Source organism: Caloenas nicobarica, chromosome 37 (genome assembly GCF_036013445.1).
Source record: "Caloenas nicobarica isolate bCalNic1 chromosome 37, bCalNic1.hap1, whole genome shotgun sequence".
Taxonomy (NCBI): domain Eukaryota; kingdom Metazoa; phylum Chordata; class Aves; order Columbiformes; family Columbidae; genus Caloenas; species Caloenas nicobarica.
Window position 1 is genome coordinate 170,716 of NC_088281.1, and position 25,559 is coordinate 196,274.

The 25,559-nt window shown below is 67.1% G+C and overlaps 2 protein-coding genes across 5 annotated transcripts; one reads left to right on the forward strand and one right to left on the reverse strand.

Annotated features, from left to right (window-relative positions):
• EXOC3L2 (exocyst complex component 3 like 2) lies at nucleotides 1-12,411 on the reverse strand. The gene is made up of 12 exons (XM_065655138.1): nucleotides 12,239-12,411; nucleotides 10,801-11,218; nucleotides 8,701-9,307; nucleotides 7,280-7,394; nucleotides 5,919-6,029; nucleotides 5,459-5,559; nucleotides 4,704-4,811; nucleotides 4,489-4,624; nucleotides 3,359-3,481; nucleotides 3,135-3,290; nucleotides 2,941-3,062; nucleotides 1-328 (listed from the first exon to the last, which is right to left on the reverse strand). Exons 2-12 carry the CDS (start codon nucleotides 11,213-11,215, stop codon nucleotides 88-90), a joined length of 2,235 nt encoding a protein of 744 aa, XP_065511210.1. The 5' UTR covers nucleotides 11,216-11,218; nucleotides 12,239-12,411; the 3' UTR covers nucleotides 1-87.
• A 1,645-nt stretch (nucleotides 12,412-14,056) lies between these two features.
• MARK4 (microtubule affinity regulating kinase 4) lies at nucleotides 14,057-25,189 on the forward strand. Of its 4 annotated transcripts, none has more exons than XM_065655215.1 (18): nucleotides 14,057-14,242; nucleotides 15,422-15,619; nucleotides 16,244-16,297; nucleotides 16,391-16,439; nucleotides 16,512-16,577; nucleotides 16,800-16,870; nucleotides 17,478-17,534; nucleotides 17,942-18,178; nucleotides 18,732-18,851; nucleotides 19,425-19,524; nucleotides 19,610-19,719; nucleotides 19,792-19,942; nucleotides 21,047-21,270; nucleotides 21,558-21,655; nucleotides 22,613-22,855; nucleotides 23,581-23,660; nucleotides 24,396-24,440; nucleotides 25,038-25,189. In XM_065655215.1, the coding sequence occupies exons 1-18, from the start codon at nucleotides 14,192-14,194 to the stop codon at nucleotides 25,100-25,102; spliced, it is 2,019 nt and encodes a 672-aa protein (XP_065511287.1). In that variant the 5' UTR covers nucleotides 14,057-14,191; the 3' UTR covers nucleotides 25,103-25,189. The 4 variants fall into 4 exon arrangements, with proteins under 4 accessions (XP_065511287.1, XP_065511289.1, XP_065511290.1 ...); XM_065655217.1 differs by having other exon boundaries at nucleotides 22,799-22,855; XM_065655218.1 differs by lacking the exon at nucleotides 22,613-22,855.
• The last annotated feature ends 370 nt before the right edge of the window (nucleotides 25,190-25,559 follow it).

The window sequence follows — 25,559 nt, forward strand, 5'->3', positions numbered from 1 at the left end:
AGATCTGGGGCACAGGGTCGCACCCAGCTTTGGGGCGCCGCTCCCAGCTCTGGGGGAGCGCAGCCCGGTTTTGGGGTGCAGGGGCGCTCAGGGCCGGGGCCGCGCGGGGCGCAGCCGCAGCCGGGGCAGCGTCGCCAGGCGCGGGAGGTGACACGGGAGACACCGAACGTCGCGCGTCACCGGCAGCTCGGAGAAGAACGCGCGAGTCCGGGGGGGCCCGGGTTCGAGGTCGCTCTGCTCCACGTCCTGCAGCACCCCCAAAATCTCCTGGCGCGCCCCGTGGCCCCGAAGGCCCCGCACGTCCAGCACCGCGGCCACGTGCTTCCTCCTGCGGGTTGGGGACAAGGAGGGGGCGTGGGGACAATGAGGGGACACTCAGCACCCCCGGTTCCCTCTGAGAGACGAGCGGCCAGTTTTGGGGTGCAGCGTTTGCACCCGGATTTGGGGGAGGTGAGCACCCAGATTTGGGGTGCACCCACCTTTGGGGTGCAGCGTTTTTACCCGGATTTGGGGGAGGTGAGCACCCAGATTTGGGGTGCACCCACCTTTGGGGTGCAGCGTTTGCACCCGGATTTGGGGGAGGTGAGCACCCAGATTTGGGGTGCACCCACCTTTGGGGTGCAGCGTTTTTACCCAGATTTGGGGGAGGTGAGCACCCAGATTTGGGGTGCACCCACCTTTGGGGTGCAGCGTTTGCACCCGGATTTGGGGTGCACCCACCTTTGGGGTGCAGCGTTTTTACCCGGATTTGGGGGAGGTGAGCATCCAGATTTGGGGTGCACCCACCTTTGGGGTGCAGCTTTGCCCCCAGATTTGGGGTGCACCCACCTTTGGGGTGCAGCGTTTTTACCCGGATTTGGGGGAGGTGAGCACCCAGATTTGGGGTGCACCCACCTTTGGGGTGCAGCGTTTGCACCCGGATTTGGGGGAGGTGAGCACCCAGATTTGGGGTGCACCCACCTTTGGGGTGCAGCGTTTGCACCCAGATTTGGGGTGCACCCACCTTTGGGGTGCAGCGTTTTTACCCGGATTTGGGGGAGGTGAGCACCCAGATTTGGGGTGCACCCACCTTTGGGGTGCAGCGTTTTTACCCGGATTTGGGGGAGGTGAGCACCCAGATTTGGGGTGCACCCACCTTTGGGGTGCAGCGTTTGCACCCGGATTTGGGGGAGGTGAGCACCCAGATTTGGGGTGCACCCACCTTTGGGGTGCAGCGTTTTTACCCGGATTTGGGGGAGGTGAGCACCCAGATTTGGGGTGCACCCACCTTTGGGGTGCAGCGTTTGCACCCGGATTTGGGGGAGGTGAGCACCCAGATTTGGGGTGCACCCACCTTTGGGGTGCAGCTTTGCCCCCAGATTTGGGGTGCACCCAGGTTTAGGGTGCAGCACCGCACCCAGCTTTGGGGCACAGGGGGTGCACCCCAATTTGGGGAACGTGCACCCAGCTTTGGGGTACGTCTCGGCCCCCTGATTTGGGGTGAGCCCATGGTTGGGGTGCACGCAGCTTTGGAGCTCAGTGACGCACCCAGATTTGGGGTGCACCCAGGCTTAGGGTGCAGCGTCACCCCCAGATTCGGGGCGACTCCCGTTTGAACTGGTCCCAGTCCCGGCCAGGAACTGGTTCTATCCGCAGCCCCGCGTGCCACCGGCCACCCTGGGGACACGGGGACACGGGGACAGGGAGGGGACTTGGCCGCGGCCACTTCCCGCAGGGCGGGGCTGCCGGGAAGGACGGACACGGCGTCCTTGTCACCCCGCTCTGTCCCCTTGGGGACACCGTGTCCTGTCACCGGCCCCACGGCCGGGTGGCATCTCTGCCACCCCGCTGCGGTGACAGCGGGGACGTGTGCCACCCCACGGCTGTCCCTGTGGGTCCCTGGTGTCCCACCTGCTGTGGTGACAATGGGGACATGTGCCACCCCACGGCTGTCCCTGTGGGCCCCTGGTGTCCCACCTGGCCATGTCACCTTGTGGTGGTGACAATGGCGACATGTGCCACCCCACGGCTGTCCCTGTGGGTCCCCAGTGTCCCACCTCCTGCGGTGACAGCGGGGACATGTGCCACCCCACAGCTGTCCCTGTGGGTCCCTGGTGTCCCACCTCCTGCGGTGACAGCAGGGACATGTGCCACCCCACAGCTGTCCCTATAGGTCCCTGGTGTCCCACCTGCTGTGGTGACAATGGGGACATGTGCCACCCCACAGCTGTCCCTGTGGGTCCCTGGTGTCCCACCTGCTGTGGTGACAATGGGGACATGTGCCACCCCACAGCTGTCCCTGTGGGTCCCTGGTGTCCCACCTGCTGTGGTGACAGTGGGGACATGTGCCACCCCACGGCTGTCCCTGTGTGTCCCCAGTGTCCCACCTCCTGCAGTGACAGCAGGGACATGTGCCACCCCACAGCTGTCCCTGTGGGTCCCTGGTGTCCCACCTGCTGTGGTGACAATGGGGACATGTGCCACCCCACAGCTGTCCCTATAGGTCCCTGGTGTCCCACCTGCTGTGGTGACAATGGGGACATCTGCCACCCCACGGCTGTCCCTATGGGTCCCTGGTGTCCCACCTGGCCATGTCACCTTGTGGTGGTGACAACGGGGACATGTGCCACCCCACGGCTGTCCCTGTGGGTCCCTGGCGTCCCACCTGGCCATGTCACCTTGTGGTGGTGACAACGGGGACATGTGCCACCCCACAGCTGTCCCTATGGGTCCCTGGTGTCCCACCTGGCCATGTCACCTTGTGGTGGTGACAACGGGGACATGTGCCACCCCACGGCTGTCCCTGTGGGTCCCTGGCGTCCCACCACCTCATGATGTCCTACCTGGCCACGTCACCTTGCGGTGGTGACCATGGGGACACGTGCCACCCCACCCCTGTCTCTCTGGGTCCCACCTCCCCGTGCCACCCCCGTGTCACCTCCCCGGTGTCCCCGCGCTCACCGCACGTCCGGGAAGTCCCTGGCCAGCACGGCCACCTCCATCTGCAGCGCCGCCGTGTCCTCCAGCACCAGCAGCTCCCTCAACCGCGGCACCACCGAGTCCAACCAGGGCGACGCCGAATCCTGCGGGCGCAGAGAGACCTCAGCGCCCTCGCCCCCGAACCGAGGAGCACCCATGGGTGCCGAGGGCCTCACCAGGCGGTGGAAGAGCTCGCGGAGCTGCCGGGCTTCGTCCCCGAGGCGCGTGGCCACCCGGGCGCGCATCTTGGCCGAGGTGCAGACCAAGCGCGCCTGGAGCAGCGGGCGCACGTACTCGATGAGCACCCGCCGGTGCAGCTCGGCCACCAGCACCTATGGGAGACGGTGTCACCCTGGGGTGGCCCCGGGTCGCCCCGTGTCCCCCGACGGGCAGCACCCACCTGGTAGGGCTCGGGGTGGAGCGGGCGGAGCTTCTGGGTGAAGCTGGTGATGAGCATGACGATGGTGTCGAAGGCGTCGGAGCTCGTTAGCCACTTGCGCTTCATTAGCTTGTTGAAGTAGGGCTGGGGGGACAGGGGGGTGGCACCCAGGGGTGGGAGGACACCTGGGTCAGCAGCCAATCGCTGGGCACCGTGAGCGTTGCGTGCATGGGTGGCGCCCAACTCAACGCCCAACTCAACGCCCAACTCAACGTCCAACTCAATGTCCAACTCAGTGCCCAACTCAACGCCCAGCTCAATGCCCAACTCGACGTCCAACTCAATGTCCAACTCAATGTCCAACTCAGTGCCCAACTCACCGTCCAACTCACCGTCCAACTCAACGTCCAGCTCAATGCCCAACTCAATGTCCAACTTGACATCCAGCTCAATGCCCAACTCAACATCCAACTCAACGCCCAACTCAGCATCCAACTCAACATCCAACTCAACGTCCAGCTCAATGCCCAACTCAACGTCCAACTCAACGCCCAACTCAGCATCCAACTCAACATCCAACTCAACATCCAGCTCAATGCCCAACTCACCGTCCAACTCACCGTCCAACTCAACGTCCAGCTCAATGCCCAACTCAGTGCCCAACTCAACGCCCAACTCGATGTCCAACTCGACGTCCAACTCAATGCCCAACTCAGTGCCCAACTCAACGCCCAACTCAACATCCAACTCAACGCCCAACTCAACGCCCAACTCAACGTCCAACTCAACGCCCCAACTGATAGTCCCCATGACCATTGCACCCATGGGTATCACCCAGCCAATGGTCCCCATGACCGTTGGGCGTCACCAAACTCAACCCAAATCCCCATGACCGTTGGATGTCACCCAACTCAGCCCAAAGTCCCCATGACCATTGGGTGTCACCCAACTCAGCCCAAAGTCCCCATGACCGTTGGGTGTCATGCAACTCAACCCAAAGTCCCCATGACCATTGGGCATCACCAAACTCAACCCAAAGTCCCCATGACCATTGCACCTATGCCCGTCACCCAACTCAACACCCAATGACTGGTCACCTTCCCCAGCACCCACGGGCGCCCCTCCCCGCCCGCCCCCTCCTGCGGTGTCACCTTGAGGTCCTCGAAGAGCCGCCGGGTGAGGACGTGGTTGCAGATCCGCGTCACCTTGTCCAGGGCCCCCTGCGCCTGGCGCCGCGGCTCCTCGCTCTCCGGGTGCCCGAACTGCGCCAGCCGCTCGGCGAAGCTCCTGCCGCGGGTGACATCGGCGGGTGACGCTGGGGGACGACCCCGGGGAGCACCCTGGGGACCCTCGGCGGGACCCTCACCGGAAGGGGGGGCAGCAGTTGGCCAGGGCGATGGCGCGGGCGGTGGCGCCCTCGGGTGGGGCGGCTTCGGCGGGGGCTTCCAGGAAACGTTCCACCTTCCGCTGGAAACTGGGGGCACCCGCGGGGGTCACCTGGCGCCCAGGGGACACCAGGGGACACCCAGGGGACCTGGCACCCAAGGGACCCCACCACCCATGGCCCCTCCTGTCCCCACGTCCCTGTTTCCATCCCCAGCCCTCTCCTCATGTCCCCACGTCCCCGTGTCCCCTCATGTCCCTGTGTCCCCATTCCCAGCGCCCCCCAGCCCATCCCTGTGTCCCCGGTGTCCCCTCATGTCTCTGGTGTCCCCAATGTCCCTGTGTCCCCAGTGTCCCCTCATGTCTCTGGTGTCCCCAATGTCCCCGTGTCCCTGGTGTCCTCTCATGTCCCCAGTGTCCCCAATGTCCCTGGTCTCCCCAATGTCCCCATGTCCCCAGTGTCCCCTCATGTCCCCGGTCTCCCTGATGTCCCTGTGTCCCCAATGTCCCCGTGTCCCCGGTGTCCCTGGTGTCCCCGATGTCCCCGGTGTCCCCCTGTCCCCGATGTCCTCTCATGTCCCCAGTGTCCTCTTATGTCCCCAGCCTCCCCGATGTCCCTGTGTCCCCAAAGTCCCTGTGTCCCCAGTGTCCCCTTATGTCCCTGGTGTCCCCGATGTCCCTGGTGTCCCCTCATGTCCCCGGTGCCTCTGATGTCCCCAGTGTCCCCGATGTCCCCACCTGTGCAGGAAGGCCACCAGCACTCCCAGCAGCTCGTGCGCCATCTCCATCCCGAACTCGGGGCTGATCTGCGGCGCTCGCTCCACGTGCGCCCGCAGCAGCTGTTGGGGACAGTGACGCCACCGAGGGGCCGGGGACGAGGCCACCAGGCTGCTGTCCCCTGAGGGACGCGGCCGCCACCGTCTGGGGTGAGCGGCGACGCCACCGTCCCCTTGGACCACCGTGGTGTCCCCATGGGGTGTCATGTCACCTTGGTGTCCCCATGGGGTGTCCTGTCACCTTGGTGTCACCATGGGGTGCCCTGTCACCTCTATAGGTTGCCCTGTCACTCTGATGTCCCCATGGGGTGCCCTGTCACCCTGGGGTCCCCATGGGGCACCCCCCCGACCTGTGTGTCACCCCGCAGAGCCCGGTGTCCCCAGGGGGTGTCCTCAGGGGGTGTCCCCAGGGGTGGCCGTACCCCGGTGACGCGGGTGGCCAGTCCCTCTGTCACCTCCTGGCTGGTGACGTCCTCGGGCCACATGTCCTCGCTGAGCTGCAGCTCCTGGGCCACCGCCACCTCCAGCTTGGCCTGGGGACAGGGGACAGGGACAGGGGACAGGGGACAGGGGACAGGGACAGGGGACATGGGGACATGGGGAGAGGGACAGGGACAGGGACAGGGGACAGGGACAGGGGACAGGGACAGGGGACATGGGGACATGGGGAGAGGGACAGGGACAGGGGACAGGGACAGGGCACAGGGACAGGGGACATGGGGACATGGGGAGAGGGACAGGGACAGGGGACAGGGACAGGGGACAGGGACAGGGGACATGGGGACATGGGGAGAGGGACAGGGACAGGGGATAGGGACAGGGGACATGGGGAGAGGGACAGGGACAGGGGACAGGGACAGGGGACAGGGACAGGGGACATGGGGACATGGGGAGAGGGACAGGGACAGGGACAGGGGACAGGGGACAGGGACAGGGACATGGGACATGGGGACATGGGGACATGGGACAGGGGGACATGGGACAGGGGGACAGGGACAGGGGGATATGGGAACAGGTGGATATAGGGACATGGGACAGGGGAACAGGGGGATATGGGGACAGGGGGACATGGGGACATGGGGACAGAGGGACAGGGGACATGGGGACCGAGTCCACCCCAGTGTCCCCCTGTGCCACCACAGTGTCCGTCCCAGTCCCAGTGCCACCCTGGTGCCCATCCCAGTATCTCCCAGTGCCTCCCAGTGCCCCCCAGTGCCCCCAGTAATCCCCAGTACCCATCCCAGTGCCCCCCAGTACCCATCCCAGTATCTCCCAGTGCCTCCCAGTGCCCCCCAGTGCCCCCAGTAATCCCCAGTACCCATCCCAGTGCCCCCCAGTACCCATCCCAGTATCTCCCAGTGCCTCCCAGCACCTTCCACTGCCCTTCCAGTGCCCCCCAGTACCCATCCCAGTGCCTCCCAGTGCCCCCCAGCACCCATCCCAGTAACTCCCAGTGCCTCCCAGCACCTTCCACTGCCCTCCCAGTGCCCCCCAGTACCCATCCCAGTGCCTCCCAGTGCCCCCCAGCACCCATCCCAGTAACTCCCAGTGCCTCCCAGCACCTTCCACTGCCCTCCCAGTGCCCCCCAGTACCCATCCCAGTGCCTCCCAGTGCCCCCCAGTACCCATCCCAGTGCCCCCCAGTGCCCCCCAGCACCTTCCACTGCCCTCCCAGTGCCCCCCAGTACCCATCCCAGTGCCTCCCAGTGCCCCCCAGTACCCATCCCAGTGCTCCCCAGTGCCCCCCAGCACCCATCCCAGTGCCTCCCAGTGCTCCCAGTACCTTGACGGCCGCGATGCAGCTGCTCTCGAGGCTGCGCTGGGTCTCGGGGGGCAGGGGGGGTCCCAGCCCCTGCGCCCGCAGCTGCGCCCCCACCTCTGGGTGCCCCAGCACCTCCCTGCGGGGACACAGGGGCCACCGGTGTCACCGGTGTCACCTCAGGGTGCCCCGGCACCCATCACAGCCCTAAGGGTGTCCCATGGGTGTCACAGCGTGCTGGGGTGTCCCATGGGTGGTATCGGGTTCTAGGGGATTCCATGGGTGCTGGGGGGTCCCATGGGTGCTGTGGGTGGCCCATGGGTTCTGTGGGTGTCCTGTGGGTGCTGTTGTGTCCTCACGGGTGCCAGGGTGTCCCATGGGTGCTGTTGTGTCCCCATGGGTGCCGTGGGGTCCCATGGGTTCTGTTATGTCCCATGGGTGCTGTTGTGTCCCATAGGTTCTGTGGGTGACCCATGGGTCCTATGGGTGTCCCATGGGTTCTGTTGTGTCCCATAGGTTCTGTTGGTGACCCATGGGTCCTATGGGTGTCCCATGGGTTCTGTCGCGTCCCATGGGTGCTGTGGGTGACCCATGGGTCCTGTGGGTGTCCCATGGGTTCTGTTATGTCCCATGGGTCCTGTGGGTGGCCCATGGGTTCTGTTATGTTCCATGGGTGCTGTGGGTGACCCATGGGTCCTGTGGGTGTCCTATGGGTTCTGTTATGTCCCATGGGTCCCGTGGGTGTCCCATGGGTGCTGTCGTGTCCCATGGGTGCTATGGGTGACCCATGGGTCCTACGGGTGTCCCATGGGTTCTGTTGGGTCCTATGGGTGTCCCATGGGTTCTGTTGTGTCCCATGGGTGCTGTGGGTGACCCATGGGTCCTATGGGTGTCCCATGGGTGCTGTCGTGTCCCATGGGTGCTATGGGTGACCCATGGGTCCTACGGGTGTCCCATGGGTTCTGTTGTGTCCCATAGGTTCTGTGGGTGACCCATGGGTCCTACGGGTGTCCCATGGGTGCTGTGGGTGGCCCATGGGTTCTGTGGGTGTCCCATGGGTGCTGTTGTGTCCCCACGGGTGCCAGGGTGTCCCATGGGTTCTGTGGGTGTCCCATGGGTGCTGTTGTGTCCCCATGGGTGCTGTGGGGTCCCATGGGTGCTGTGGGGGTCCCATGGGTTCTGTTATGTCCCATGGGTGCTGTTGTGTCCCATAGGTTCTGTGAGTGACCCATGAATCCTATGGGTGTCCCATGGGTGCTGTCGCGTCCCATGGGTGCTGTGGGTGACCCATGGGTCCTACAGGTGTCCCATGGGTGCTGTCGCGTCCCATGGGTGCTGTGGGTGACCCATGGGTCCCGTGGGTGTCCCATGGGTTCTGTTGTGTCCCATGGGTGCTGTGGGTGTCCCGTGGGTGCCGTGGGGTCCCCCGGGTGCCGTGTTCTCACCTGGGGTAGGTGTTGTTGTGCCAGTCGAGCAGCAGGTAGAGGTTGGGGACATCCAGGGGTCTCTGCGCCAGCGCCGTCACCTGCTGCGCCAGCGCCCGCTGGTACCCGCGGGCGTAGACCCCGAAGGCGCCGAACTCGGGGGGGTACATGGGCGCCAGGTGACACCGCACGGTCCCCATGTCCCCCAGCAGCCGCCCCGTCAGCGCCGCCAGCCTGTCCCCCAAGCCCGTCCCCGTCGTCACCTGCGCCAAGCGCTCGGCGGCCGCCCGGGCCACCGCGTCCTGCCAACTACGCCGGAGTCCCCGCGGCCGCCCCGGCGTCCCCGGGAGGTGACGCTCGTCGGCCGCCTCCTCCTGCTGCAGCACCCGGATCACCCCGCGCAGCGGGGCGTACGGACACCCCGAGGGGACCGACTCGGCCACCACAGCCCAGAGTTGGGCCACCAAGGCCTCGTAGAGCAGGGCCACGTCCCGCGCCTGCCGCCCCGCCGGGGACGTCGGTGGGGACGCGGCTGGGGACGCGGCGACGCATTCGGCCTCCAGCGCGATGATCTGCTCGTCGGCCGCCACCAGGTCGCGGCGCTGGATCAGCTCCAGGATCTCTAGGACTGGGTGGGGGGCGCCCGTGGGTGCTGGGGTGGCACCCGGGGGGACCCGCGGGGGTGTCCCCGTGTCACCTGTGCTCCTGTGGCTCTGTGGTCACAGCCCCGTGTCACGTGTCCCCAAGTCCCGCGTCCCCCCCTGTCCTCGTGTGCCATGTGCCCATCCCCATGTCCCCGTGTCCCTGTCCCCATCCCCATGTCCTCATGTCCCCAGGTCTCCATCCCGACATCCTCACATCCCCATGTCCCCACGTCCCCATGTCCTTATCCCCATGTCCCCGTGTCCCCAAGTATCCATCCCCACTCCCATGTCCCCATGTCCCCATGTCTCCACATCCCCTATGTCCCCACGTCCCCACATCCCCCATGTCCCCATGCCCCCATGTCCCCACGTCCCCAAGCCCCACGTCCCCCATGTCCCCAAGTCCCACATCCCCATGTCCCCATTCCCATGTCCCCAAGTCCCATGTCCCCGTGTCCTTATCCCCATGTCCCCATGTCCCCAAGTCTCCATCCCCACTCCCATGTCCCTATGTCCCCAAGTCCCACGTCCCCATCCCCATGTCCCCATGTCCCCAAGTCCCCATGTCCTTATCCCCATCCCCATGTCCTCATGTCCCCAGGTCTCCATCCCGACATCCCCACATCCCCATGTCCCCACATCCCCATGTCCCCACGTCCCCATGTCCTTATCCCCATGTCCCCGTGTCCCCAGGTATCCATCCCCACTCCCATGTCCCTATGTCCCCATGTCCCCACATCCCCCATGTCCCCACGTCCCCAAGCCCCACATCCCCCATGTCCCCATGTCCCTACATCCCCCACGTCTCCAAGCCCCACATCCCCCATGTCCCCACATCCCCATGTCCCCATGTCCCCACATCCCCCATGTCCCCACATCCCCATGTCCCCATGTCCCCACATCCCCCATGTCCCCACGTCCCCAAGCCCCACGTCCCCCATGTCCCCATGTCCCTACATCCCCCACGTCCCCAAGCCCCACATCCCCCATGTCCCCACATCCCCATGTCCCCATGTCCCCACATCCCCCATGTCCCCACGTCCCCACATCCCCCATGTCCCCACGTCCCCCATGTCCCCACGTCCCCAAGCCCCACGTCCCCCATGTCCCCATGTCCCCATGTCCCCACATCCCCCATGTCCCCAAGCCCCACATCCCCCATGTCCCCACATCCCCCATGTCCCTATGTCCCCATGTCCCCACGTCCCCATGTCCCCACGTCCCCAAGCCCCACGTCCCCCATGTCTCCATGTCCCCATGTCCCCACGTCCCCATGTCCCCACATCCCCCATGTCCCTATGTCCCCATGTCCCCATGTCCCCATGTCCCTGCGTCCCCAAGCCCCACGTCCCCCATGTCCCCATGTCCCCATGGCCCCACATCCCCCATGTCCCCATGTCCCCATGTTCCCACGTCCCCACGTCCCCACGTCCCCACGCCCCACAGCCCCCCACAAGGTCCCCCCGTCCCCTCTTACCCGACAGCTGCTCCCTGCCCTTCGCTCTCCCGTCCGGCCGCTGTCCCCCGTTGTCCCCATGGGCCACCTCCTCTCCCTCGGCCGCCCCCGACCCGCGGCGTCCCCGCGTGCCCAGGGCCAGGCGCAGCAGCGACCCGCGCTTGGGGACGGTCACCGCGTCCACGCTGGCCTTGCGCCGCCCCGGCAGCCGCCGCAGGAGCCCGAAGTCCTCGGAGCGGCGACGAGCGCGCCCGGCGTCCCCGTCCCTGTCCCCGTCCCCCTCCTTGGGGACCCCGCGGCGGGCGCGACCGAAGGGCGCCAGCCCCACCAGCCGCTCCAGGGTGGCCCGGCGGCGGTAGCGGCTCTCGGGGTTGGTGACGAAGGGGTCACCGTCCTCCTCCTCCTCCTCCTTGGGGGGTTTCTTCTGCAGCGGCATCGCCTGGGGGGGACGTGGGGACGTGGGGACGTGGGGTGGGGATGGGGACACGGCGGGGAGCCTGAAGGGACCCAGGTGGCACCCAAAAGGGCAGAGGGGACGTGGGGTGGCAGCCAAAGGGACACGGGGTGGCACCTAAAGGGACACGGGGTGGCACCTAAAGGGACATGGGGTGGCACCCAAAAGGGCAGAGGGGACATGGGGTGGCAGCCAAAGGGACCCAGGTGGCACCCAAAAGGGCAGAGGGGACGTGGGGTGGCACCCAAAGGGACCCAGGTGGCACCTAAAGGGACATGCGGTGGCACCTAAAGGGACATGGGGTGGCACCCAAAAGGGCAGAGGGGACGTGGGGTGGCAGCCAAAGGGACACGGGGTGGCACCTAAAGGGACATGCGGTGGCACCTAAAGGGACATGGGGTGGCACCCAAAAGGGCAGAGGGGACGTGGGGTGGCAGCCAAAGGGACACGGGGTGGCACCTAAAGGGACATGCGGTGGCACCTAAAGGGACATGGGGTGGCACCCAAAAGGGCAGAGGGGACACGGGGTGGCAGCCAAAGGGACACAGGGTGGCACCTAAAGGGACATGGGGTGGCACCCAAAAGGGCAGAGAGGACCCAGGTGGCACTGGGGACAGGGGGTGGCAGGTAGAGGGTGCCGGGGACATGGGCGATGCTCAGAGGGACCCAGGGTGGCACCCGACGGGACCCGCGGTGGCACCCAAGGGACAGAGGGGACAGGGGGTGGCACTGAGGACCCGGGGTGGCATCCAAAAGGACAGAGGGGACCCAAGTGGCACCCGAAGGGACATGGAGTGGCAACGAAAGGGACCCAGGTGGCACCCAAGGGACAGAGGGGACCCAGGTGGCACCCAAAGGGACATGGGGTGGCACCCAGAGGGACATGGGGTGGCACCCAAAAGGGCAGAGGGGACACGGGGTGGCAGCCAAAGGGACATGGGGTGGCACCCAAAGGGACAGAGGGGACCCAGGTGGCACCCAAAGGACCCCACACCCCACACGTACCCCTGGGTGGTGACACCGGGCGCGCGGCGGCGGCTCCGGGCGCTGTGTTGGTGGCAGCGGGTGCGGTGACAGTGGCCGCGGTGGCGGTGACAGTGGCAGCGGTGGCAGTGGCAGCGGTGACAGTGGCAGCGGGTGCGGTGGCAGTGGCAGCGGTGACAGTGGCAGTGGTGACAGTGGCAGCGGGTGCGGTGGCAGCCGGGGGGTTTCCTGAGGAAGCGCCTCCCCGGTGTCACCTCCCACAGCGGGGACGGGGTCAGTGCCGGTGTCACCTCCCGGTTCCGCCGGGTCACCGGGGCCGGGAGGGGACACGGGGGGACGAGGGGGGACGAGGGGGGACCTGGGTGGCACGGGGACAGGGCGCAGATGGCACAAGGGACCCCAAGTGGCACAGGGACGGGACCCTGGGGACACAAGGGACCCCACTGGGGACACAGGGGACCCCAAATTACATGGGGACAGGACCCCAAATGTCACCGGGACAGGACCCTGGGGACACAGGGGACCCCATTGGGGACAGAGGGGACCCCAAATTACATGGGGACAGGACCCTGGTGACACAAGGGACCCAACTGGGGACACAGGGCCCCCAAATTACATGGGGGCAGGACCCCAAATGTCACCGGGACAGGACCCTGGGGACACAGGGGACCCCACTGGGGACACAGGGGACCCCAAATTACATGGGGACAGGACCCTGGTGACACAAGGGACCCCATTGGGGACAGAGGGGACCCCAAATGGCACAAGGATGGGATCCTGGTGACTCAGGGGACCCAACTGGGGACACAAGAGACCCCAAATTACATGGGGACAGGACCCCAAATGTCACAGGGACGGGACCCCAGTGACACAAGGGACTCCATTGGGGACACAGGGGACCCCAAATTACATGGGGACAGGACCCCAAATGTCACCGGGATGGGACCCCAGTGACACAAGGGACTCCATTGGGGACACAGGGGACCCCAAATTACATGGGGACAGGACCCTGGTGACACAGGGGACCCCACTGGGGACAGAGGGGACCCCAAATTACATGGGGACAGGACCCCCAATGTCACCGGGACAGGACCCTGGTGGCACAAGGGACCCCATTGGGGACACAGGGGACCCCAAATGGCACAGGGACGGGACCTTGGGGAGACAGGGGACCCCATTGGGGACAGAGGAGACCCCAAATTACATGGGGACAGGACCCTGGGGACACAGGGGACCCCAAATTACATGGGGACAGGACCCCAAATGTCACAGGGACAGGACCCTGGGGACACAGGGGACCCCACTGGGGACACAGGGGACCCCAAATTACATGGGGACAGGACCCTGGTGGCACAAGGGACCCCATTGGGGACAGAGGGGACCCCAAATGGCACAGGGATGAGACCTTGGGGAGACAGGGGACCCCACTGGGGACACAGGGGACCCCAAATTACATGGGGACAGGACCCCAAATGTCACAGGGACAGGACTCTGGGGGCACAGGGGACCCCATTGGGGACACAGGGGACCCCAAATGGCACAGGGACGGGACCCTGGGGACTCAGGGGTTAACACTCGCCGGCCGCCGATTGGCCAGCACAAGCAGCCAATCGCAGAGCTGCGCTGGCACGGGGCCCCGCCCCCGCGGAGGGGGCGGGCCTGGCTGTCTCCATGCCCGGGCGCGGCCAATGGGAAGGAGCGGCGGCCGCGCGCGGAGGCTCGTGATTGGCCAGCGCGCCGCCGGTTCCGCGGTGCGCCCCGCCTTTAAGGGGGCGTGGCCACCCCCCCGCCGCGAAGCCCCGCCCCAACCCGCCGAGCCCGCTTCCGGTTCCGGTTTGGGCCCGGCCCGGCCCATGGCCGCCCCCGCCGCCCGGCCCGGCCCCGCTCCCGGTCCCGCCGCCGAGGGCCCCGGCCCGGCCATGAGCCCCTGGTAGCGGCCCGGCCGGGCCTCCCGAGCCCGCCCCGCCGGTCGCCATGTCTTCGCGCTCCGCCCTGGCGGCGGGGAACGAGCGGAACGCGGACACGGTGAGCGGGGGGAACGGGGGGACCGGGGGGGCGGGTTGGACCGGGTTGTACCGGGGCGGCACCGGTTTGTAGGGGGGGACCGGGTTGTGCCGGGGGGGGTCGCGTTGGAACCGGGTTGTGCCGGGGGGGGTCGCGTTGGAACCGGGTTCTGCTGGGGGGGTCGCGTTGGTACCGGGTTGTACCGGGGGGGGTCGCGTTGGTACCGGGTTGTACCGGGGGGGGTCGCGTTGGAACCGGGTTGAACCGGGGAGAGCAGATTATACTGGGGGGGGCTCCGAGAGGGGCCCGTTTGTATTGAGGGAGGGGTCTCGGTGACACCGGCCCCCCCCGTGATGAGCTGTGGGGTCTCGGCCCCACTGATCCCCCCCATGATGAGCTGTGGGGTCTCGGCCCCCCCAGTTCGTCCTGTGATGAGCTACGGGGTCTCGGCCCCACTGATCCCCCCCATGATGAGCCGTGGGGCGCCGGCTGTACCAGTGTTCTCCACAATGAGTTGTGGGGTCTCAGCCCCACTGATCCCCCCCATGATGAGCTGTGGGGTCTCAGCTGTCCAGTGTCCCCCCATGATGAGCTGTGGGGTCTCAGCTCTGTCACTCGCTCCTGTGATGAGCTGTGGGGTGTTGGCTGTCCACTGATCCCCCCGTGATAAGCTGTGGGGTCTCAGCCCCACTGATCCCCCCCACAATGAGCTGTGGGGTCTCAGCTGTCCAGTGTCCCCCCATGATGAGCTGTGGGGACTCAGCTCTGTCACTCGCTCCTGTGATGAGCTGTGGGGTCTCAGCCCCACTGATTCCCCTGTGATGAGCTGTGGGTCTCAGCTCTGTCACTCATTCCAGTGATGAGCTGTGGGGTCTCAGCTCTGTCACTCATTCCAGTGATGAGCTGTGGGGTCTCAGCCCCACTGATCCCCCAGTGATGAGCTGTGGGGTCTCAGCTCTGTCACTCGCTCCTGGGATGAGCTGTGGGGTGTCGGCTATACCAGTGTCCCCCCACAATGAGCTGTGGGGTCTCAGCCCCACTGATCCCCCTGTGATGAGCTGTGGGGTCTCAGCTCTGTCACTCACTCCTGTGATGAGCTGTGGGGTCTCAGCCCCACTGATCCCCCCATGCTGAGCTGTGGGGTCCCGGCTGTCCAGCGTCCCCCGTGGCCCGCGGTGTCACCGCTGTCCCTGTCCCCAGCTGGCCGGCCTGGGGGGCAGCCGCTCGGAGAAGGGCTCGGGCTGGTCCAGCCGCTCGCTGGGCGCTCGCTGCCGGAACTCCATCGCATCCTGCCCCGAGGAGCAGCCCCACATCGGCAACTACCGCCTGCTCCGCACCATCGGCAAGGGCAACTTCGCCAAGGTCAAGCTGGCCCGGCACATCCTCACCGGCAGAGAGGTGGTGCTGGGGGGGACTGGGGAGGGAAATGAGAGGAGAAATGGGGGTCCCGAAAGGGGCTGGGGGCACTGGGGAGGGAAATGGGGGGAGAAACGGGGGTCCCGAGAGGGGCTGGGGGCACTGGGGAGGGAAATGGGGGGAGAAACGGGGGTCCCGAGAGGGGCTGGGGGCACTGGGGAGGGAAATGGGGGGAGAAACGGGGGTCTCGAGAGAGGCTGGGGGATCATGGAGGGGAACTGGGAGTGATGGAGGGAACTGGGAGGGGAAGAGGGGGACTGGGGAGGGAAATGGGGGGGGAAACGGGGGTCCCGAGAGGGGCTGGGGGGGCTGGAAGGAGCTGGAGGGACTGGGGGGTCTTGGGAAGGACTGGGGGGAGAAACGGGGGTCCCAGGGGGAGCTGGGGGGTCACAGGGGGAACTGGGAGGGGACTGGGGGGAGAAATGGGGGTCCCAGGAGGAACTGGGGGATCATGGGGTGGGACTGGGGGGTCTTGGGAAGGACTGGGGGGAGAAACGGGGGTCCCAGGGAGAGCTGGGGGGTCACGGGGGGAACTGGGAGGGACTGGAGGCAACTGGGAGGAGAATGGTGGTGCTGGGGGGGGTGTCACCATGTGTCCCCCCCCAGGTGGCCATAAAAATCATCGACAAGACGCAGCTGAACCCCACGAGCCTCCAGAAGGTGGGGGGCACCCATGGGTGGGGGGGGCACCCATTGGGTGTTGGGGGGGGTCCCAGCCCCCCCACTAACCCCCCTGCTCCCCCCGCCCCGCAGCTTTTCCGCGAAGTTCGAATCATGAAGGGGCTGAATCACCCCAACATCGGTGAGTGGGGGGGGCACCCATGGCGGGGGGGGCACCCATGGGTGCTGACCCCCCCCCGGGCCCCCCCCACAGTGAAGTTATTTGAGGTCATCGAGACAGAGAAGACGCTTTATCTGGTGATGGAGTACGCCAGCGCCGGTGAGCCCCCACCCATGGGTGCTGACCCCCACCCAGGGCATCCTGACCCCCACCCATGGGTGCTGACCCCCACCCAGGGCATCCTGACCCCCACCCATGGGTGCTGACCCCCCCCCCCCCCTCACCGCCCGGGGCACCCACCCTGAGCACCTTGCGGGGGTGGGACACAGGGGTGTCACCCTGTGGGGGGTGGCACCCATGGGTGTCCTTGTCCCCCCCCAGGTGAAGTGTTCGACTACCTGGTGTCCCATGGGAGGATGAAGGAGAAGGAGGCGCGGGCCAAGTTCCGGCAGGTGGGGACACTGCGGGGGACACTGGGGACATTGGGGGGCCAAGTTCTGGCAGGTGGGGACACTGGGGACAGTGGAGATATTGGGGACACTGGGGACATTGTGGGGGACACTGGGGGGCCAAGTTCCAGCAGATGGGGACAGCAGGGACATTGGGGATACTGGGGACATCGTGGGGGACATTGGGAACACTGGGCACACTGGGGGGCAAGTTCCAGCAGGTGGGGATAATGGGGACATCGTGGGGGACACTGGGGACATTGGGGGGCCAAGTTCTGGCAGGTGGGGACACTGGGGACAGCGGGAACATTTTGGGGACATTGGGGCCAACAGAGTGGACACTGGGCACACTGCGGGGCAAGTTCTGGCAGGTGGGGACACTGGGGGGGACACTGGGGACATTGGGAACAGCAGGGGGGACACTGCGGGGGCCGAGTTCTGGCAGGTGCGGGGACATCGGGGGGGTGGGGACATCGGCGGCGCGTTGGGGACACAGCTGGGGACAGGGAGGGCTGGCACGTGGCGGCCACACGTGGCCACCATCGATCCCCCCGGGGCTGTGACGTGGACGGGCGGGGGGGACACCCGGTGACACCCGCGCTGTCCCCAGATCGTCTCGGCCGTGCACTATTGTCACCAGAAGAACATCGTCCACCGCGACCTCAAGGTGGGACCCGGTGACACCCGCGCTGTCCCCTGGTGGGGGTGACACCCCCGGGGTCCCCAGCAGGGGTGGCACGGGGCAGGTGACAATTGGGGGGCACAGTGTCCTTTGCTGTGTCCTTCCCGGTGTCCCTGTGCCACGTGGGGGGCCTGGGATGGTGTCCCTGTCCTGGTGTCCCCGTCCCACTGTCCCCATCCTGGTGTCCCCATCCCAGTGCCAATCTCAGTGTCCCCAATGTCCCAGTGTCCCCAATGTCCCCGCAGGCCAAGAACCTGCTCCTGGACGCCGAGGCCAACCGGTGTCCCCAATGTCCCCGATGTCCCCTCAGGCTGAGAATCCGCTCCTGGATGCCGAGGCCAACCGGTGTCCCCAATGTCCCAGTGTCCCCAATGTCCCCAATGTCCCCTCAGGCCGAGAACCTGCTCCTGGACGCCGAGGCCAACATCAAGATCGCGGATTTCGGGTTCAGCAACGAGTTCTCCCCGGGCTCCAAGCTGGACACGTTCTGCGGGTCCCCCCCGTACGCCGCCCCCGAGCTCTTCCAGGGCAAGAAGTACGACGGGCCCGAGGTCGACATCTGGAGCCTGGGGGTCATCCTGTACACGCTGGTCAGCGGGTCCCTGCCCTTTGACGGCCACAACCTCAAGGTGTCACCCCCTGTCACCTCCTGTCACCCTCTGTCCCCTTCTGTCCCCTCCTGGCACCCCCAGTCCTGCCTGGTGTACGTGCCAGCGATGGGCACCCAAAACCTGCCTGGGGACAGCGCTGTCCCCTCCCTGCGCCTCTCCCAGGGGTGTACTCTCCCTGATTTGGTCGAGGTGTCCCCTCCTGTCACCCCCTGTCCCCCCCTGGCACTCCCTCTATCCTATATGGGGACACGGGTTGCTGTGTCCCAGCTCCGTGTCCCCAAAACCCAGCTGGGGACAGCGCTGTCCCCTCCCCGTGCCTGTCCCGTAGGTGTCCCCACCTTGACCTGGGTGTCCCCACCCTGATTTGTGTCCCCAACCCCCAGCTAGATGTCCCCTCCTGTCCCACCCCCTCTCCACATCCCGGTGCCAGGCACCCCAGACCTGCCCTGGGGACAGCGCTGTCCCCTCCCCGTGCCATCGATGGGGATGGTGGCCGTGCCGGGGGTCCCCCCACCCCATCGGGTGTCCCCCCACCCTGACGCTGTCCCCCGCTGTCCCCCGCTGTCCCCAGGAGCTGCGGGAGCGAGTGCTGCGCGGCAAGTACCGGGTGCCCTTCTACATGTCGACCGACTGCGAGAACATCCTGCGGCGGTTCCTGGTGCTCAACCCGGCCAAGCGCTGCACGCTGGAGGTGACACGGGGGACATGGGGGACATGGGGGGACACGGGGCTCAGGGAGGGAACATGGAGGGGGACATGGGGCTCAGGGAGGGGACACGGGACTCAGGAAGGGACACGGAGGAGGACACGGGACACGGAGGGGGCCACGGGCTCAGGGAGGGGACACGGAGGGGAACATGGGGCTCAGGGAGGGGGACATGGGCTCAGGGAGGGACATGGAGGAGGACACGGGACACGGAGGGGGCCACGGGCTCAGGGAGGGGACACGGAGGAGGACACGGAGGGGGACATGGGTTCAGGGAGGGGACATGGAGGGGGACACGGGCTCAGGGAGGGGACACGGAGGAGGACACGGGACACAGAGGGGGACATGGGTTCAGGGAGGGGACACGGAGGGGGACACGGGCTCAGGGAGGGGACACGGGGCTGGCACTGTCCTTCCTGGTGCTCAACCCAGCCAAGCGCTGCACGCTGGAGGTGACACGGGGGACACCGGGGGGGACACAGGGCTGGGGCTCACGTCCCCCCCAGTGACCCCCGTGTCACCCCCAGTGACCCCCGTGTCACCCGTTGTCACCCGCAGCAAATCATGAAGGACAAGTGGATCAACATCGGCTACGAGGGGGACGAGCTCAAGCCCTACAAGGAGCCCGAGGAGGACTTTGGGGACACCAAACGCATCGGTGAGGTGACAAAGCCACCTGGCGGCAGGGGGGGTGGTCCGTGCCACCTCGGGGACGTCCCCTGAGTGTCCCCGCGTCCCCGCAGAGGTGATGGTGGGGATGGGCTACACCCGCGAGGAGATCAAAGAGTCCCTGAGCACCCAGAAGTACAACGAGGTGACGGCCACCTACCTCCTGCTGGGCAGGAAGAGCGAGGTGAGGTGGCAGCGGGTGGCAGCGGGTGACGCCGCCGTCCCCGCCGCGGGTGACACGCGGTGGCGGTGGCAGGTGGAGGCCGCAGAGTCGCGGACGGGCAGCAGCCTGTCCCTGGCGCGGGTGCGGGCGCCCGGCGAGGTGACAAACGGCAAAGCCACCGCGCACGGCAAGGGACAGCGCGGCGCCACCAGCTACCACCGGCAGCGGCGGCACAGCGACTTCTGTGAGTGCCCATGCCACCGTGTCCCCTGGGCTGGCACCGTGTCCCCCCGTCCCCTGGGTGTCCCCTGGGCTGGCACCGTGTCCCCCTGTCCCCTGGATGTCCCCTGGGGTGGCACCCGGGGTGGCCCTGGGGTGGCACCGTGTCCCCTGGGCTGGCACCATGTACCCCTGTCCCCAGGGTGGCACCTGGGGTGGCCCTGGGGTGACACCCTGTTCCTCTGTCCCCAAGGTGGCCCCTGGGGTGGCACTGTGTCCTTCTGTCCCCAGGGTGGCACCCAGGGTGGCCCTGGGCTGGCACCATGTCTGCCTGTCCCCAGGGTGTCCCCTGGGGTGGCACCGTGTCCCTCTGTCCCCAAGGTGGCCCCTGGGGCGGCACAGTGTCCCTCTGTCCCCTGGGGTGGCACCATGTCCACCTGTCCCCAGGGTGTCCCCTGGGGTGGCACCGTGTCCCCCTGTCCCTGGGGTGGCACTGTGTCCCCCTGTCCCCAGGGTGTCCCCTGGGGTGGCACTGTGTCCGCCTGTCCCCAGGGTGTCCCCTGGGGTGGCACCGTGTCCCTCTGTCCCCTGGGGTGGCACTGTGTCCCTCTGTCCCCAGGGTGGCACCCAGGGTGTCCTTGGGGTGGCACCGTGTCCCCCTGTCCCCAGGGTGTCCCCTGGGGTGGCACTGTGTCCGCCTGTCCCCAGGGTGTCCCCTGGGGTGGCACCGTGTCCCTCTGTCCCCAAGGTGTCCCCTGGGGTGGCACCATGTCCCCCTGTCCCCAGGGTGTCCCCTGGGGTGGCACTGTGTCCGCCTGTCCCCAGGGTGTCCCCTGGGGTGGCACCGTGTCCCTCTGTCCCCAAGGTGGCCCCTGGGGTGGCACCGTGTCCCCCTGTCCCTGGGGTGGCACCGGGGGTGGCCCTGGGATGGTACCCTGTCCCTCTGTCCCCTGGGGTGGCACTGTGTCCCCTGGGGGTGTCCCCCTGTCACCTGGTGGGTCACAGTGTCCCCTGGGCTATCCCTGGGGGGGTTCCTGTGTCTCTTGTCCCTGAGGGTGTCCACCTGTCCCCTGGGGGGGGTCACAGTGTCCCCCGGGCTGTCCCTAACCCCCCCGTGTGTCCCCCCCAGGTGGCCCCTCTCCCCTCCCCGCCCCCCCCAAGCGCAGCCCCACCAGCGGCGGGGGGGACGCGGAGCTGAAGGACGAGCGGCTGCCCCCCCCCCGCAAGGGCAGCTGCAGCCTGGGAGTCGGGGGGGGCCGGGGGGGCGCCCCCCCCTCCAGCCCCATGGTCAGCAGCGCCCACAACCCCAACAAGGCCGAGATCCCCGAGAGGCACAAGGACGGGGGCAGCACGGTGGGGGGGCACCCTGGGGATCGGGGGGACCCTGGGGATTGGGGGGCACCGTGGGGTGGTGGGCACCGTGGCGTGGGGGGGGACCCTGGGGATTGGGGGAACCCTGGGGTGGGGGGCACATTGGGGTGGGGGGCACCATGGGGATTGGGGGGACCCAGGGGTGGGGGGGCACCCTTGTGATTGGGGGGGGCACCTCTGGGATTGGGAGGAGCTGGGGGGCCCCCCTGGGGGTTGGGGGTCAGGGGATCTCCCCCTGCCCAGCGCTGATGTGTGTGTGTCCCCCCCAGCCCAATCCCCCCCCCAGCGCCATGGGCCGCAGGAACACGTACGTGTGCGCCGAGCGCCCCGAGCGGCCCCCCCTGCTGCACAACGGCAAGGAGAACAGGTACAAGGGGGCACGGACCCCCACGACCCCCCGGGACCCCCAGAACCCCCACACCCCGTGCTGCCCCCTCGTCCCCCCCAGCCCCTGTGTCCCCCCAGCTCTGTCCCAGCTGGGGTCCCCCCCATGTCCCTGCCGGGGTCCCCGCCATGTCCCTGCCATGTCCCCTCTGACCCGTGTCCCCCCAGCTCTGTCCCGGGTCGGAGTTCCCCCCATGTCCCCCCCATGTCCCCCCCATGTCCCCCCCTGACCCATGTCTCCTGTCCCCAGCTCAGTCCCGGTTCGGGGTCCCCCATGTCCTCCCCGTCCCCATGTCCCCCGTGTCCCTGCGTCCCCCATGTGCCCCTGTCTCTCTGTCCCCACGTCCCTGTCCCAGCTCGGTGCTGGTTCAGGGTCCCCCCTGTCCCCATGTCCCCCTGACCCGTGTCCCCATGTCCCTCCTGTCCCCCATCCCTCTGTCCCCATGTCCCCCTGTCCCAGCTCGGTGCTGGTTTGGGGTCCCCCCTGTCCCCCTGACCCGTGCCCCCATGTCCACCTGTCCCAGCTCGGTGCCAGTTTGGGGTCCCCCCCGTCCCCATGTCCCCCCCGTCCCCTTGTCCCTGTGTCCCCGTGTCCCCCGTGTCTCTGTCCCCATGTCCCCCTGACCCGTGTCCCCCTGTCCCCCTGACCCATGTCCCTCCTGTCCCCCGTCCCTCTGTCCCCATGTCCCCCTGTCCCAGCTCGGTGCCGGTTTGGGGTCCCCCCTGTCCCCCTGACCCGTGTCCCTATGTCCCCCGTCTCTCTGTCCTCGTGTCCCCCTGACCCGTGTCCCTATGCCCCCCATCTCTCTGTCCCCGTGTCCCCCTGTCCCCCTGACCCGTCTCCCCCATGTCCCCGTGTCCCCATGTCCCCGTGTCCCTGACCCGTGTCCCCCTGTCCCCATGTCCCCCTGACCCGTGTCCCCCTGTCCCCCCGCCCCAGCTCGGTGCCGGTTCGGGGTCCCCCCCCGTCCCCCCGGCTGGCGCGGGGCACGGGCGCCCGCAGCACGTTCCACGGGGGGCAGGTGCGGGAGCGGCGGGGGGGGGACCGGGGGGGCGGCCCCCCCGGGGGTCCCCCCGCGTCCCCGCCCCCCCCGCTGCCCCCCGAGGCCGCGCCCCTCCCCCACAGCCGCGCCCGCGCCACCTCCAACCTGTTCAGCAAACTGACCAGCAAGCTCAGCCGCAGGTGAGCCCGCGGCCGTGGCCGCCTCGTCTTCCTCTTCATCCTCCTCCTCGTCCTCCTGCTCGTCCTCCTCCTCATCATCCTCGTCATCCTCCTCCTCGTCATCCTCCTCCTCGTCATCCTCCTCCTCGTCATCCTCCTCCTCGTCATCCTCCTCGTCCTCCTCCTCGTCCTCTTCATCATCCTTATCCTCGTCCTCCTCCTCGTCTTCCTCCTCGTCTTCCTCCTCGTCCTCCTCCTCGTCCTCCTCCTCGTCCTCCTCCTCGTCCTCCTCCTCATCATCCTCGTCCTCCTCGTCTTCCTCGTCCTCCTCGTCTTCCTCCTCCTCCTCCTCCTCCTCGTCTTCCTCCTCCTCCTCGTCTTCCTCCTCCTCCTCCTCGTCTTCATCATCCTCTTTGTCCTGATCCTCATCACCCTCATCTTCTTCCTCTTGATCATCCTGCTCATCCCCTTCGTCCTCCTCCCCTTCATCCTCCTCCTCCCCTTCCTCTTCCTCACCCCCCTTCTGTTCCTCTTCCTCACCCCCCTTCTGTTCCTCTTCCTCACCCCCCTTCTGTTCCTTTTCCTCATCCCCCTTCTGTTCCTCTTCCTCATCCCCCTTCTGTTCCTCTTCCTCATCCCCCTTCTGTTCCTCTCTTTCTCTTCCCCTTCCCCTTCCTCTTCCTCCTCTTCCTCGCTGCCTTACTCTTGCTGTCCCTCCTCCTCCTCCTCCTCGTCTTGTGTTCCAGGGTCACTCTTGACCCCTCTAAGCGCCAGAGCTCCAACCGCTGCGTCTCGGGCGCCCCTGCGCCCCCCGGAGCCAAGATCCGTAAGTGCCCCCAGTGCCCCAGTGACACCAGTGACACCAGTGCCCATCCCAGTGCCCCTGTCACACCAGTGACACCAGTGCCCCCCGTCACACCAGTGGCCCCAGTGACACCAGTGCCCCCGTCACACCAGTGGCCCCAGTGACACCAGTGACACCAGTGCCCCCATCACACCAGTGGCCCCAGTGACACCAGTGCCCATCCCAGTGCCCCCGTCACACCAGTGACACCAGTGCCCCCCGTCACACCAGTGGCCCCAGTGACACCAGTGCCCATCCCAGTGCCCCCGTCACACCAGTGGCCCCAGTGACACCAGTGACACCAGTGCCCCCATCACACCAGTGACACCAGTGCCCATGTCACACCAGTGACACCAGTGACACCAGTGCCCATCCCAGTGCCCCCCCGTCACGCCAGTCACACCAGCGCCCATCCCAGTGCCACCAGTGCTCCTCCCAGTGTCCCCAGTGCCACCAGTGTCCCCAGTGCTCCTCCCAGCACCACCAGTGTCACTGGTGCTCTTCCCAGTGCCCCCAGTGCCCCCAGTGCCAGTCCCAGTGCCCCCAGTGCTCCCAGTGCCTCTCGCTTTGCTCCTGTCCCTTCTCTCTTTCTCCTCTCAGCCTTTGCTGTCGCTTGGGGGGGGGCTGGGGGGGGTGCCCCCCAAACTGGGGTGCGGGGGGGTCCTGATGCTCAGTGTGTGCCCACCCGCCCCCCCAGCGTGTTGTGTCCCCCCCCAGGGTCACAGACGAACCTGAGAGAATCGGGGGACCTGCGATCACAAGGTGGGTGCTGCCCCCCATGGCTGCCCCCCAAGGCCCCCTCCTTGTGCCCTGTAGCCCCCTACACCCCCTATAGGCCCCCATATCCCCCTATGGCCACCGTACCCCCCTTCTGATACCCTATGGCCCCCGTACCCCCCCCAATATCCCTCATACTCCCCCTATAGCTCCCATACCTTTGCTATGGCCCCCACACACCCTCCTGATACCTTGTGGTCCCCATACCCCCCCTATACCCCCCTATGGCCCCCACACGCCCCTATGGCCCCCATACCCGCCGTATACCCGCCGTATACCCCCCTATAGCCCCTCTACACCACCTCTATACACCCCCTATACCCCCCTATAGCTCCTATGGCCCCCATAACCCCTATGGCCTCCATACCCTCTATACCCCCTTATAACCCACATACCTCCTATACCCCCCCTATAGCCCCCATACCTCCTATACCCCCCCTATAGCCCCCATACCTCCTATACCCCCCCTATATCCCCCTATAGCCCCCATACCCCCTATACTCCCCTATAGTCCCTATACCCCCCCCACATCCCCCCTATGCCCCCCATACCCCCCACACGCCCTCCGTGTCCCCCCCGCAGTCGCCATCTACCTGGGCATCAAGCGCAAGCCGACCCCCGGCTGCTCCGAGGCGCCGGGCGTGTGACGGCGCCGCTCGCGGTGCCGGTGCCGGGGGCCCCGCCGGACGCCCCCCCCGGCGGCACCGCGCGCCGGCCCCGGCCCTTCCTCCCGCCCCCCACCCACCGCCCCGCGCCGGGGGGGGACCCCGACCTCTGCCGCTTCCAGGCCCAGGTTTGTCGGCTCCAGCGCGCGGGGCTCCAGGCGGGCGCCGGCCGCAGGCTGGCGGGGACACCCCCGGCCTTTGGGGACACGGCTGCATGCGTGGCGGGGCGCGTCCAGCTCTAGGGACCCCCCCCGGACATGGGGAACCCTGCTGAGGATGGGGCCCTGCCCAGGGATGGGGAACCACCCTGGAGATGGGGAACCCTCCCAGAGATGGGGAACCACCCTGGAAATGGGGAACCCCCCCCCGGGGATGGGGAACCCCGCCCAGGGATGGGGAACCACCCTGGAGATGAGGAACCCCCTCCTGGGATGGGGGA